The 15,752-nt window shown below is 43.7% G+C and overlaps 1 protein-coding gene across 2 annotated transcripts in view; it reads left to right on the top strand.

Moving 5' to 3' along the window:
* The window catches only part of FBXO36 (F-box protein 36), a 98,443-nt gene that overhangs the window by 73,286 nt on the left and 9,405 nt on the right, over positions 1 to 15,752 (top strand). For both annotated transcript variants that reach the window (XM_067740315.1, XM_067740316.1), the window contains exon 3: positions 5,356 to 5,528. In XM_067740315.1, coding sequence (XP_067596416.1) covers positions 5,356 to 5,528 — 173 coding nt within the window. The remainder of the gene's footprint in view (positions 1 to 5,355; positions 5,529 to 15,752) is intronic.

Genomic DNA, 15,752 nt, shown 5'->3' with positions numbered 1-15,752 from the left:
TTGTGTTTCCTTTATTCCATTTTTTTCCCCTTAAGACAGAGACTACATTTCCCTCCCTACCTTGCAGATGTGGCCATGTGACCCAGTTTTGCTGGGTAAGACGAAGTTGTTTCATAGAGCATCCCAGAAGGTGCCTTCAGACACGGGTGGACTCAGCTTCCATGTCCATTTTTGTTCCTTGTCCTACCCCTTTTACTTACTGGACCATGGTTGTGATGCCTTGAAAACAGGAAGGATGAGAGCCACATCTTAAGAATGTGAAACAGAAAGATAAAAGGATCTGGGACATTAGTGACATAATGGAACTTCTTCAACAGCCTTTCTGGTCTACCTCCAGACTCTGAGAAAAAAATAAACTTCTATTTGTTAAGTCACCTTAAATTGAGTTTTCCATTTTGTTCAGCTGTGAACCAATCTCCAAGTGATTACAGACCAACTATTTTGGGAGTTACCCTTATATATATATATTTTTTTTTTCTCTCCTTTCTTTCTCTCTTCCCTCCTTCCCTCCCTCCCTCCCTCCCTCCCTCCCTCCCTCCCTTCCTTCCTTCCTCCCTCTCTGTCTCTCCTTCTCTCTCTCTCTGGTGGTGTCCCTTAAAAGTTTAGCAAGTTTACTTTAACTTAACTTATAAAAATCTAACATATGTCACTATTTCTATCTGCCTCTTGAACGTAAGGACCTTAGAATGTTTACAGTCTAAGCCTCTACCTCATATGTAATTGTTGACTGCTGTTTTGATTTGCCTTGTTTTGACACCTCCTCTAAAGTTTGTTATTTAAAACATGTTTTATACAGTAGTAGTTGTTTATATTTGCCTATGTTTACTACCATTTCTTTCATCTTCATTGCTTCTGAAATCCTAGTCTTTCCTTCTGGGCAAATTTCTTTCTTCTTGAAGTATATCTTTAAGTATTTCAGGATCTCATCATGTAAATCGGGTCCATATGTGGCTAGGGCTCCTCAGGTGTAATGCCTTAAGTACAGCTCCTCAAGGATGGTTCCCTTAGATCTGAAGCCAGTGACAGGTTTTCTGTCCCCTCTCCCCCAACATATCACGGTGGGACAGGCATGAGAGAATCACTGTATACAATGCTCTTGAAACAGTGGGGAAATGATAGCTCCATGGGAGTCATTGGTCCATAGAAATTCTGAAATCTAGCAGGGCACAGGTTATTAGTTCTTGATTAGAGCTCAAAACCTATCACTAGACTCTTTATGGCTTTTGGCCTCCCCTCTGGACTCTTGATTCCCTCATCTGATTCATCTTTCCTTTTTGGCAAAAGGGAGCCCATGTTTGCAGGTGTAGTTTTCTCGGCCTACCTCCCGCCTGTAGGAGTTTGGGAGTCCAGAGTCATCTTTTCCTTTTGTACTACCTCTGAACCCTTGCGGTTCAAGCTGGCAGTCAGTGTTTCTGCTGGTATAATTCTCTTAAAAACTTTATGTGTTGTCTATTATTCTTATTGGGGTTCACTCCATTAGACAAAACCACACCTACACATCTTTTTGCAATAAGCCCTTCTTTACTTTGGGTTTCTGTCCTTGACTCCTGAGTGACCATACCCTTATGCTTCTTGGAAGTGCTACAGTATCACTGAATGGTTCTTAACAAAGCATTTTCCGGCCACACTCTCAGCGTCATCTTTATACCATGTTTTCCTGACACTGCTCTGGATTTGATCTTTGCCTGGGAGTCATTTCTTAACTTTAGCGTTGCTTGCCATCCGAAGAGGCAGAGAAGGTTCCAGCAAATCCTGGCTGCTTTTTAAGAGACCTGCCTTCGGCTTATCTCTTTCTGTTCACATTTTACTTTAAGCAGCAAGAAGAAATCAGGCCACATGTTCAACAACACTCTGCTTGGAAATCTTAGCCAAGTCACACACCCACCAGGAATATTTCCTACTTTCCATATTACAGCAGGCAATAATATTGCTAAACTTTCTGCCACTACATAGCAAGGATTCCCTTTCCTCCAGTTTTCTTCCCCCTTTCTCCAGTTTTTTAATAATATTTTCTTCACTTTTCTTTAAGCCCTCACATGTAAAGCCTCCTCAGAGTCCATCAGGCTTTTATTAACAGATATTATTTACTTATTATACTACTTATTGAAAGCTTTTCAGACTTTCACTAACAATCTCCTCAAGCTCATTCAAATCTCCACGTACGGGCTTCCCTGGTGGCGCAGTGGTTGGGAGTCTGCCTGCTGATGCAGGGGACATGGGTTCGTGCCCCGGTCCGGGAAGATCCCACATGACGCGGAGTGGCCGGGCCCGTGAGCCACGGCCGCTGAGCCTGCGCGTCCGGAGCCTGTGCTCCGCAACGGGAGAGGCCACAACAGTGAGAGAGGCCTGCGTACCGCCAAAAGAAAAAAAAAAAAAAATCTCCACGTACTTTCCAATTTCAACGCCATTCCCACATTCTGGGTTTCCACCGTGGTACCACAACACTTGCAGTTACCTAAATCTTTATTGTCTATCGTTGTGTAACAAATTACCCCCAAACCCAATGGCTTCAAACAATAATAAATGTTTATTAACTCAGAGAGTTGGGTCAGGAGTTTGGGAGCAGCTTACCCCAGCTGTTCTGATCCAGGGTCTCACATGATGTTGCCTGGGACCCCAGTCAACTGAAGGCTTGGTTGGAGCTGGAGAATCCAGTTCCATGATGGCTTACACACCTGGCTGATTCAGTTTCCTTCCCCATGGACCTCTCCATGGTGCTGCAGAGTAGTGTTAGGACATGGCAGTTGGCTTCTCCCAGAGTGAGTGATCCAAGACAGCAAGACAGAAGCCCCAAAGTCTTTTGTGACCTAGTACTGGGGTATTTTTGCAATATCCTATTGGTTACACAGGTCAGCCCTAATTCAGTGTGGGCTGGGAACACACAGGGGCTTGAATCCAAGAGGAGAGAATCAGGAGCTCTCTTGGAGGCTGGCTGCCACATAATCCAACACAAAAGAGCTGATTTTACTTTCCAAAATGGAGTTTGTTTTAACACTGTTTTCCTTATTTTATTTATTTATTTTTGGCTGCTTTGAGTCTTCATTGCTGCGCGTGGGCCCTTCCTAGTTGTGGCGAGCGGGGGCCACTCTTCCCCGAGGTGCGGGTGCCTCTCATTGCGGTGGCCTCTCCTGCTGCAGAGCACAGGCTGTAGGCGCGGGCTCAGTAGTTGTGGCGCAGTGGCTCAGCCGCTCTGCAGCATGCAGGATCCTCCCAGACCAGGGATCGAACCTGTGTCTCCTGCATTGGCAGGCGGATTCTTAACCACTGCACCACCAGGGAAGTCCCTGTTTTCCTTATTTTAAAAGAAACAGATGTGGGAATTCCCTGGTGGTCCAGCGGTTAGGACTTGGGGCTCTCACTGCTGGGGCCCCGGGTTCCATCTCTGGTCTGGGATGTAGATGTTGGTTACATAAAAAACACAAAGAAGCAAAAAAAATTTTTTCTAAGGACCCCAATACCTATACACTTTGAAACGATCATGTTACATACTTAGGTGTATGTGTCCTTTTATAATTTAAAATTTAAAAGACTTTATTGTAGAGACTTTTTTTTTTTTGTCTGCGCGGCTTGTGGGATCTTAGTTCCCCAGCCAGGGATTGAACCTGGGCCCTCAGCAGTGAAAGCACAGAGTCCTAACTGGACCGCCAGGGACTTTCTAAAGTACATCTGAACATGCTTTGAGTATGCTTTCCTGGAATCTTAAAATGTTGAAACATCTACAATTATTTTAAGGAAATTTTATTGTACAAAGGGTTTTGTTTTGTTTTTCCAATAAACAAGCGCTGCTTTTTCCTCTTATCCTGCTGGTGAGTCAAGGGTTCTTCATAATATCTACCCTTTTAGGTTGAGTTTTTGAAGGGCTATTTCCCCCACCCCCACCCCTCCAAGAAAACCTTTGGACTTTAGAAGTGCTTTGAATTGGAAGCACTTGGAATTTAGAAGCAAGTAAAACCCTTAATGCCTCTAGAAAGCTGGACTAACCAGTTTTGGAGAGAAATTTATACGGCCGGCTCTTCCACGTTAGCACAATTAGAGCTTTTACATAAACGTAGCCCACACCTTACATCCATTTTGAGATTGGAGATCCATCTGCCTTTAGGATCACCGATCTGCCTGCTTCTGCAGGGAGCTGGGTATTCTTGACAGCTCCATCCCACTTGCCCCAGAAGGAGTGTTCCAGGTTGGGAAGGAAGGTGGCGCCCAAATCTTGGACAGTTAGTTCGCTGTAGAGAGTGCACTCTCTCTGTTCTAAGAGAAGTTCTCCGGAAAAGCTAGATATAGTGGTGCTTTCAGAGGCAGAAGTGGAAAAATGAGCTTCAAGAGACTAAGAATGTCCCCAGCTTTGGGACCACTGGAATCCACATGCATACTCCATTATAACCCCATTTTCCTTTCTCATAAAAAGAGGGAGCCTTCCTCCCTTCTTTCTTTCCTTCCTTCCTTTCATCCATTTATCCTAGATTTTAAAAAATTACATGGTAATTATTACGGAAAGATTACAAAATACAGATAAGCAAAAGGAAGAAAGTAAAAACCACCACCTGGATTTAATCAGTGTTATAATTTGAATCTGTATCCTTCCAAACATGTTTTATTATTTATTAGCCATTTCTTAGTTATTCAGAGAGCTGGGGTAAAAAAAAGCAAACAAAAACCCAACCCTGTTTTCTCCTACATTAAACACGTTTGGGTAGATCATAGTGTTGGTTGATTCTTTGTGAACTGTTTCCTATTTTGGAAATAACTGAAAAGATAGGAAAAACAATAGGCAAAAGTTGACACAATTTCCACGAAATATGCCTCTATTTTTTTCTTTGCCTCTTTCTATTTTTTTTTTATTATGTAAAGATGGGAATGAAAGAAGGTAAAGAAGAAGGAAGGAAGTTTCATAGAGAAACAATGTATAACAATAAGAGAACAAAAGTCAATTAAACTCAAGAGATATTAATGTTTCACACCAATTTAGGGAAGCGGGGGAGGGGTAGAAAAAAAATGACATGGACCAGCATCTTTGCCCAGTCATGGAGATTGGGAGGATGAAGATGAAGATGACACTGAGACTAGTTAAGTCAGTTGTCTGGACTGGAATTTGATGCAGTCCATCACTGTGTTGAACAGTGAGTATACCTAAAAGATTGTGATCTCAGGGCAAGGACAGCTGTTGGAAATACATGCCTCGTAAATACATGCCATTGGTCCCAAAGGCAGCTTGGTGAAAGCAGGAATGACTCAGCAAAATCTAACATCACTCTCAGGGGGAAAATGCCCCAAAGCTTGTCTTACTGATAATGACCATAGTTTTTATGTGACTACACATGATGACTGTGTTGTTTTGTTGGCTTGTTTGAATTACAGTTCAAATTGCCTTAATATTTGGTGCAAGAATATTAGACTATGTCCTCAATTTATGCGAAGGTAAATTTGACTTCCTTGAACGGCTCTCAGATGATTTGCTCCTGAGAATCCTTTCTTATCTGGATCTTGAAGACATTGCCAGGCTTTCTCAAACATCACGCAGGTTTGCAAAGGTAACAGTCAAATTATTTTGGGTCTGTACAGGATTTTCCTTGTGCTTCCTCAAAGTTATTTAATTTTGTTTCAAGTTTTTTTTTTTAATATAGAAGTGGTTTATTATTTGCATTTATTTCAGCAAGCTTTTGTTGAATACTTATTTTATGACAGGTACTGTCCTAGGCACAGAGGCAACAGAGTTGAAAAGACATTATTCTTGCCCTCAAGGAAATTATAGTCTAATAGGAGAGAGCCATACAGGTACAAATCATCACAATGTAGTGTGAGCAATTGAACAAGGGAAGTGTGAACAAGGTACTAAGACAGTACAAGGTGATTTGCTCTGCCTGGCTTCACAGAAGTGGGTTATTTTTTCTGTGTTTTGGGGGGAAAATAGGAGTTCATCAGGTGGCCTGCTAGCTAGGGGCATTCCAGGTCAAAGGGGCATTCCAAGTCCAGGCAGAAACTCAGGCAGAGGCATGATGGCATAAAAGAAGAAGGAAGGAGGTGATTACTCCCCAGCCATTTCCATTTCTTCCAGTAAAAGCCCTTTTCTGAATTACCTATCTCCCACTATGGGTGATTCTGAGGCACTGTTCGTTGTAGTGCCCTGGTTTTCCCCATGCCCCAAACTCACCAAATAGACTCTCTCACTTTGAATCCTCAGCAGAAGGACACAGGAATGGAAAACAGTTAGTGCTGATTTCAACCAATGTTAGGGCCTTGATGCAACTATTATTAGTTCCTCTCCTAGATCCTGGAAGGTGCCTTGGTTCCTGCCCCTTCAGCTACTCCTTCAATTCTAGAGCCCTGTCGTGTCCTAAACACACACATACTATCCTTCCGTTTAATCCTTTTTGGCTTAAGTTAATCAGAGTTGGAGTTTGTTGCTTGCAACTGAAGAACCCTAACTCAGTATTTAGCTGTAATGTACCGGTGTTACCAACCAGGTAGTGTGAGCAATTCAACAAGGAAAGTGTGGACAAGGTACAAAGACTTGGTGGAAGGTACAGGGGTACAAGGTAGAAGGTCTTGGCCTTCCCCAAGCAATAGAAATTGACTAGAGGCCAGACAAGAAATTCAGTCAAGGCTTTATTGGGGCCCCTGCTGCAGCAGGGGGTAGTGAGAATAAACAACAGTTTCCCTTGTTTGCTTGCTCCCTGAGTTGGGGGCAAGTTTGTTCTTTACATGGGGTGAGGGTAGGGGTGTGTCCAGGGGTTGGGCTGGAGGGGTGGCTTAGGTGTTTTGCCCACCCCCTAGGTAGTGTTGTGTGCAGGGGGCATGAGCAGTACCCTGGTTTTGCTCCAGGCCCTTCAAAAGTGGCAGTTGGGTTTTTTTTGGTCTCTTTGTATTTTTTGTCCACAATTTGTCCCAGCTGCACATGCATGCAGTTATTTTTAGTCCCACACCGTTTCTTTGTATTGGGTTGCTCAAGGAGAGGTGTGTCCAGGTGTAAGCATTGCAGCACTGTAGCAAAGGGTCCCAGCTCCAGCAAGGGGTCCCAGGTCCCAGCCTGTCTCACCAGGGCAACGTCCATTTATACAAGAACCTGCAGCATCTCCCAAGATGATTCAGATCATAATCTTATTATCTAAAAAGTCAACATTTTTTTCACAGTAATGCAAAAAAATTCCTTGATTTTTTTTTTTTTTTTTTTTTTTTTGGTACACGGGCCTCTCACTGTTATGGCCTTTGCCGTTGCGGAGCACAGGCTCCGGACGCGCAGGCTCAGCGGCCATGGCTCACGGGCCCAGCCTCTCCGCGGCATGTGGGATCTTCCCGGACCGGGGCACAAACCCGTGTCCCCTGCATCGGCAGGCGGACTCTCAACCACTGCACCACCAGGGAAGCCCTCCTTGATTTTTATATATTAATTTTAAGTTTACAATCTGTATTACTTAATATACCCCTTTTGAGTATAAAAAAATGTATACTTGATTTTTCCCCCTAAAATGGAGGGCCAGAACCAAGTATTATGTATATCATTGTACTGTATTTTTTTTGCCCTTTTAAAAAAAGTATTAAAGTTAAGATTTTGTACTTGCTGCTGCTAAGAAGCTGATTATTCATGCTTTAAATGAAGGAAGATTTTTGTTTGCTGTTTGGTTTTTTGTTTTTTAATTGATGTGTAATTGATCAACAATACTCTGTTAGTTCCAGGTGCGTAGTATGATGATTTGCTATTTCTATACGTTACAAAATGATCATCACTGAAGGAGAGTTTTAAGTGATTAAAATATAGTAGTGGGAATGTATTAAAAGCTTCTGCCAGGGCCTGGGTTTGTCCTGAGAATAAATGGAAGAATTCCATAGGAAATGGCGGAGACCGCAGTGTCTTGTGAAATTGATTCCTTACTTGTAGATTCCTTACTTGGAGCAACTGGCTTCCTCCGGGTTTTGCTCATTTCCACTTTCTATTCCTCTCCCTCCCAATGCCCTGCCATTATGTTAGCACAATCTTGAAAATAGCCTCCATAATTTACCCCGCACTCTAAGGCTTTTCTAGGTTGCTGGTTTCAGCCCTCAGAATCCTTGCAGAGCAGAATTATTCAAAGATGGAATATGATCCAAGGCTGCTTTTTTCTTTCTGTGTAATATTAACCATTCACTTCTGTTGTTAGTCCGAATATTATATGTTCCGTTTACATATTTTTCCCTTCATTTATAAACCACTTTAATTTACTGTTTTGCCCCCTCAGTTATTAAATTATTTTATTAAGGAAGAGTCTTCTATTTCAAACTTTTGGGGGCACATTTATTAGCAAATTAATTGTATCCCTGTCCCACTTTTTCCTGTGGTCCCAGGGAGGGAGGTTTCCTTCCTGTTCAAGACCAGTGCCACCTGCCACCCAGCTCCAAGTTCCAACCCAAAGGATTTCAGGTTGTCACTTACCTCCTTTCTCTTCTGTGTGGTTGTTGTTATGTATTTTTTACTTTTTATTTATAAATAATTTTAGATTTATAAAAGTGTTGTAAAGATAATACAGAGAGTTTGCCCTTCCCCTAATTAGCATCCCCTAATGCTGACATCTTACATAACCTGGGACATTTTTTTTTTTTTTTGCGGTACACAGGCCTCTCACTGTTGTGGCCTCTCCCGTTGCGGAGCACAGGCTCCGGATGCGCAGGCTTAGCGGCCATGGCTCACGGGCCCAGCCGCTCCGGGGCATGTGGGATCCTCCCGGGGCATGTGGGATCCTCCCGGACTGGGGCACGAACCCGCGTCCCCTGCATCCGCAGGCGGACTCTCAACCACTGCGCCACCAGGGAAGCCCAGCCTGGGACATTTTATCAAAACTCAACAGTTAATGTTGCTACAATAATATTAACTAAACCACAGACTTGATTTGTATTTCATCAGTTTTTCCACTAACATCCTTTTGGTGTTTCAGGATCCAATCTGGGAAACTATGTTACATTTAGTGCTTATTTCTAAAGGTCTCTTTCAATTGGTTTTTCCTCTCGGTACATTGACTTTTCTTAAATCAGTGTCATCCTTCAAAGAACAAAAACTCTCAACTCTATTCTTATTCAATCTCTTTCCTTCCCTGTTTGTGAAAATAAGGGTTTACATAGCAGTTCACACTCAGCAAACCAGCACCATTCATCCTACTGAGATTTTATAATCTGTGATAAAATGGGAACAGTATGGGTGATGTGAAGAGTTTGTCATCAAGCTAAATTCATTCCATTTAAATGACCATTCTTCAACAGAGGTTAGGCCTTCCTATTTGGGGGAGATTTAAAATGTCCCATCTTCTATAAAATAGTGGTATTAAAATGTGATAATTTTAACAAATTATCCTTACTTGGCAAATTAAAAAGTCAGCAATCTTATTTTGGTTCTTAATTGTTGTTTTGTTTGATATCTAAAAATTTTGCTGGTCTTACACCATCCAAAATTCTGGGAGCCACTGGCCTTTTGTCTGTTTACCCTTCATCTCTCATATCCCCTCTCTCCATGCCTCCTAAATATCTCTGGCCTCATTCACAGTAACCTCTTGGTTGTCACATCCAAAGGGCAAGAGGCCTTCCATGTCCTGACCCATCTCTGCTTCCAGAATTCTCTGGCGGGTCCCTTCATGGCTGCCCTTTCACTGCTTCATTGGTAGCTCTTCCATGCGGGCTGAGCGTGGCCTTTCTAAAATGCACTCTGGTCATATCACTGCCCTGCTCAGTGACACTTAGTGATGTCCCATCATTTTCAGAATGAGATCCAAAGTCTTAGCTGGCACTTCAGGCCGTGGTGCCCTGGCCCCAGCTCCTGCCCCCAGCCCCAGCCCCAGCCAAGTAGACTGCGTGCAGCTGTCCCATGTGCTGGGCTCTCTGGGCCCCTTGGCCTTTGCTTATGCTGTTCCCTTTCGGAGGAATGGCTTCCCTTGTGACCCATCACTCTTAACTCCTGAACGCTTCTCATTTGGGCTTTGTGCTATATCCATTTTGTTTATATTTTTGAAAAAGAAAATCGATTTGCATTACAATAACCAGGTTGAAAATTGAAAAAAATTATATGTCTTTTAATGTGTAGTAAAAAGTAATTCTCCCTCCCATTCTTTTTATTATTATTATTTATTTATTTATTTTGGCTGCACCAGGTCTTAGTTGCAGCATGCGGGATCTTTAGTTGTTGCGGCACGCGAACTCTTAGTTGCAGCATGCATGTGGGATCTAGTTCCCTGACCAGGGATCAAATCCAGGCCCCCTGCATTGGGAGCACGGTGTCTTAGCCACTGGACCACCAGGGAAGTCCCTTCCTCTCATTCTTGATCCTCATTCCTCTAATTCTCATCTCCAGCAGCAATTATATTACCAGTGTCTCATATGTCCTTCCAGAGAGAGTCTGTGCACATATAAGTGTGTGTGTGATGTGTGAGCATATATACATGTACACATACCCTTTTAAAAAGCATATGGTAGGGCTTCCCTGGTGGCGCAGTGGTTGAGAGTCCGCCTGCCGATGCAGAGGACACGGGTTCGTGCCCCGGTCCGGGAAGATCCCACGTGCCGTGGAGCGGCTGGGCCCGTGAGCCATGGCCACTGGGCCTGCGCGTCCGGAGCCTGTGCTCCGCAACGGGAGAGGCCACAACAGTGAGAGGCCCACGTACCGCAAAAAAAAAAAAAAAAAAAAAAGCATATGGTAGCATATTATATATTGTTCTTTGTCGGTTTTTTCCTATTTCGCAACATATTTTAGACACTCTTTTATGTCAGTATGTATAAATCTTCAGTTTAGAAAAGTGCCCTAAGTTGTTATTATATGGACAAATCATAATTTTTTAAACTAGATCCTTACTGGTAGACATTTAGGTTGTTTCCCCTCTGCTATTTGTAAATAACGCCCCACACTATGGCTAGACTGGACTCTGCAGAAGTGGGTCTGCCCTGGAAGCATAAAGACACATGAGAGACACAGAGGGTATAGGGACTCTGGGTGGACGGGGGCCTGAGCCTGGGAGAGCCCGTGGTGCTGGCCCACACCCAAGGATGGAAGTTTCCACTTATCAAACTTAATGCCACCAGCAATCAGGGCCATCTGGCTGCCTGCCCTTGCTCTGATTCCGTGTTGACCAAGCCATGGAGCCTCCAGGGATGAGCATCTGAAGGTCTCGTGGGTGGATGGTTATATTTCTCAGGGTAAAGAGGCAGCCTCTGGGAGCTTGGCTAATATAAGCACACCCCTGAAAGGTGGGTCCCACGTCGCAGTATACCAGAAAGTCACACTGAGGGCCAGCCCTGGGCTTGCAGTGAGCTCACTAAGGTAAGGCTGCCACGTAGACCCTTCCTGGGGAATGCTGAGGTCCAGAAGGGGAAGGGACGATCATGACTAGCAAATAAACATATTCATCTTGGTAGTGACTCAGGAACAGGCCCACGGAGGAAGAAAATCTCTCCTCTGTCACATTTTGGCCTACAGAGAAACAAATTTTTCCTTATGTTCCCAAATTCCCTATGACTGTGATCCCCAAGTCTGGCCACGTAGGTACGGCACCCAGGGAGCAGGTGAAAACAGGCCAGGCCCCAAGTCGGATTGGGTAGGTCTTGGTGGACCCAGTGTCTGCATTGTCTTGCAACCCAATTCTAAGCATCCAGGCCAAGAATTTGACCATTTGATATTAAAATTGTACAGACAAAATATCTCATGAGACTCTGAAAGGCTGGAAGCTTGGGATGGGGGCGGGGCTGTTGTTTTTCCAACTCCACTTGTGTACAGGCAGTGTGGATGTTTAAATCAGCTTGAGACCAGAGACCTGGGTTCTGTTCTTTGCTCAGCTACTCTGCACCATGAACCTTGGGCAGTCACACCCTTATCCCCTCTAAGCCTTAATTTCCACATTTATAAAAGGAAAGTTTTTAACTAGATAAACCCTAGGATCCCTTTCAACTTGAATGTAGTTTATGTGTGTTAAGTTCATGCACCACCTCCAGGGGGAGCTAAATCCACGATTGGCTATGTTTGGATCAAAGCAGCTGGAACCATAGTCAGGATGGGTACTTTGTGTTTTGCAACCTGGCATCTATCAAGCAAAAGAGCCCCAGGGTTTGGGAGTCCTAGATGGGGGTATTTTGTAAACCAACTTATAATACAAAACAAAACTGAATATTTTCATTGTAAAATATAATAAGTCATAAATGAAGTTACACTGGTGGAAATTTCAGCTCTCTTTTAAGAATTCCTTCCTTTCCTCCAAAACCTCATCATTTTCTTCCATAATCTCTGTTATATAAGATACACTGATATCCTGAAATGTATTGTGCTGGGAAAGGGGTAGTCACCTATACTAGTGTTACAGAGTTCAGAGTTTTAAAAGGAGGTTCAGATCTGTTTTATTTTTACTTACTTATTTATTTATTTTTAATTATTTTATTTTATTTTATTGCTTTCTTGGCCGTGTGGCATGGCATGCCGGATCTTAGTTCCCCGACAACGGATTGAACCCATGCCCCCTGCATTGGGAGCATGGAGTCTTAACACTGGACCGCCAGGGAAGTCCTGTTTTATTTTTTTTTTATTTTTTATTTTTTGCGGTATGCGGGCCTCTCACTGTTGTGGCCTCTCCCTTTGCGGAGCACAGGCTCCGGACGCGCAGGCTCAGTGGCCATGGCTCACGGGCCCAGCCGCTCCGCGGCATGTGGGATCTTCCCGGACTGGGACACGAACCCGTGTCCCCTGCATTGGCAGGCGGACTCTCAACCACTGCACCACCAGGGAAGCCCTATTTTTTAATATTAAGATATTTTCTAAGAGTTTTCCTTTCTTGTTTATATTTAGAATATGTTGTAATCCGAGTAGAGAAACTGGACCTTGAAGAACTGTTGAAGATAATGAAGGACCTGCCTAACATCAAAATGTTTGGGGGGCTGTCATTATCAGAAGATTCAGCATTGCTGTTTAACTGTAACCTTCATGATGTGAATATAATAGTTTTTGCTTTTGATATTTACGCAGAAAGGATCTTAAACGATTATGCTTGATTATACTATTAATTTCTGTTTGAAATTCACTCTTTTCCCTTATTGGAATACATTTAGAGTAACATGAAGTATGAAAGTAACCACCACTGGCTGCTTTCTGCTCGAAAGTGAGTGTAATGGTGTCATGAAATAGAGATAACGCTTACATGTTTTTCACCTCCCCCAGAAAGAAGTCAGAACACGTGGGAGCAAAGTAGGACAGTGCCAAGGCCAGGCCAGGGGTGGTGGGAATGGGATGCTTGGCTGTCTGGAATTGTGGGCAGGGTGGATAGTGGGCAGCTGGGTGTGGCCTGGTGGGCTGAAGTGATGGTCCACAGTGGGGGACATCAGTTAGGGGCACAGTCAGGTCACTTTTAGACAGCTGTCGCATGGTGGCGGGGTTGTCCCAATCCTGGCACTGCGGGGTGCTCCCTAGACTCCCAACTATGGCAACTGAACTGGCCCCCCAGTGGCTAAGTGCCTATGGGGCCTTTGTTTCTGGTGTCTCCTCAGAAATGGCTGAGGTAGCATCTATTCTGTCTCCCCTTCCCGCCCGTTGATTACATCTTTTCCATGTGCTTTATATATGTTATTCCTAATCCTCACAGCACTAAAAGTTTAGTATCATTTCCATATAATCATAATAAGTTCCATTTATTGAATATCTACTACGTGCTAAGCGCTGAATGTATGTCATCCAGTGCAATCCTCAAACAGTGCCGTAAGATGGATGAGTAGAGACTCTCTTGTCCTGATTTTCAAGGAGGGAACAGAAGCTCAGGTAAAGCACACAGATAATGAACATGGAGCCAGGTGCTGTGCCCAGGCAGCCTTACTCTATGGCTGGTGTGCTTGAATCAGTTTATTCTCCTCCTCAGATGACCAAATGCAAGATCAGACGTGGAGACCAGGCTCGGAGCAATAAGTAGAATGTCCAGGATGACTTAATTACTAAGTGGCAGGGCCAGCGTTCAAATCAGCTTGTCCCTGAAGAACATGAGGAACAGGTTCTGTCTTTCATAACATGGAGTTAAGTATGGGAATGTGTTTTTTCCCTCAGGTAGACTGCAGCTACAGCAGGTAGGTCCCACAATGATACTTTCAAAGCCATGAAAGTATTTTCTTCCTCAGGCCACATGGAAGCATCCCATGAGCAGTAAGGCAGAGAAGGTCCTGCCCCCTCAGGACATGTCACAGTCTTCATTATCCTTATCTATATAATTGTGGTAGCTCAGATTCCTTTTTCATATATCTTTTAAATATTTGTCTATGAGTCATTTCTTTTTTTTTTTTTTTACAAATTTATTTATTTTTGGCTGCATTGGGTCTTCGTTGCTGCGCGCGGGGTTTTCTCTAGTTGTGGCTAGCAGGGGCTGCTCTTCGTTGTGGTGCGCGGGCATCTCATTGCAGTGGCTTCTCTTGTTGCAGAGCACGGCTCTAGGCGCGCAGGCTTCAGTAGTTGGGGCTCCAGGGCTCTAGAGCGCAGGCTCAGTAGTTGTGGCACACGGCCTTAGTTGCTCCACGGCATGTGGGATCTTCCCGGCCCAGGGCTCGAACCCATGTCCCCTGCATGGGCAGGTGGATTCTCAACCACTACACCACCAGGGAAGCCTATGAGTCACTTCTAATGAACCAAGTTTGCAACCATGAAATTTAAACTAACAGAAGGAATAAAGTCAGAAGATGGCTTGAGTCTATACCAGCTTATCATTTCACTGATGGAATTCCATAAAGGTGATTTTATTCTGAACGAGTTGCACTACAAGAAGGACCCCATCATTATCTTGTGGAGGATTCAAAGGTTGTAGTCATCCTTAAGTTGCAATTACATATCAAATACTAGAAAATTTCCAAAGCTTTCCATAATAACTATATTAGGATAGACCAAGTTAGAAATTGTGACTTGGGATCACAAACCACCCTAAAACAACAGTGGCTTAAGACAATAATATCTGTTTGTTTCATTCATGATTCATACTCATTGTGGGCTGACAGGAGGCTCTGCTCCACAATGTCTTGCAGCAACTCAGGCTATTAGAGACTCCACCGTCTTGTAACTGAACCATCTGAAGCACGTGGTGTCCTTAGTCACTGCGGCAGGGAAGAGACAGCTGAGGTTCATGCACTCTGTTTTGATACAGCATTTCTACTCATAGTCCTTTGGCCAGAACAAATTACACGGCCCCACGTAACTGTGTGGCACAGGGAGATGTGGGAGAAGAGAGGGAATACTTGGTTAGCGTCACGGTCTCTGCCACAAACTGGAAATCCCGAACAAAGCAGTGTGTACGTTAAGATTCATATAATGAAGATAGTATCATAATAGTATTTTTTCTCAAATACAGTTACCTGCTTTAACATCTTCCATACTAGAAAAAAGAGACCTTAATTTTTCATTTCTCCTCTTTTCTGTGTTTCTTGGGACTGTGTTTTCTGAACATGTGTCTGGCTTTAGAAACCAACTCAGAACCAAAGACTACACTATGCCTATAAAATACTTTTCCTGTAAAGAACTGAGTTTCTTTCTCTCTTTCACCCTCCGAGATGTCTATTTTACACCCTCTTCTCTCTCCCCAAGGCTCTGTATCCCACCTTCTTCCTCACTCTTAACTGATGTTGAGTCTTCTTATTTCAATGAGAAACTAGAAGCAGTCATAAGAGAATGGCCTCCCAGGCCACTCGCCAGTTCTGCTGGCGCCTTGTTCTGCTTTACTTCCTGTTGCAGGTGATAAATTCTCCCTGTTATCATCCATGGCCACACCTCCACTTGTGGATTTCACTCCCCTCAC

The sequence above is a fragment of the Pseudorca crassidens genome, chromosome 6 (genome assembly GCF_039906515.1).
Source record: "Pseudorca crassidens isolate mPseCra1 chromosome 6, mPseCra1.hap1, whole genome shotgun sequence".
NCBI lineage: Eukaryota > Metazoa > Chordata > Mammalia > Artiodactyla > Delphinidae > Pseudorca > Pseudorca crassidens.
The sequence above is the reverse complement of the archived record's forward strand: the minus strand, read 5'-3'. Positions and strand labels throughout refer to the sequence as shown.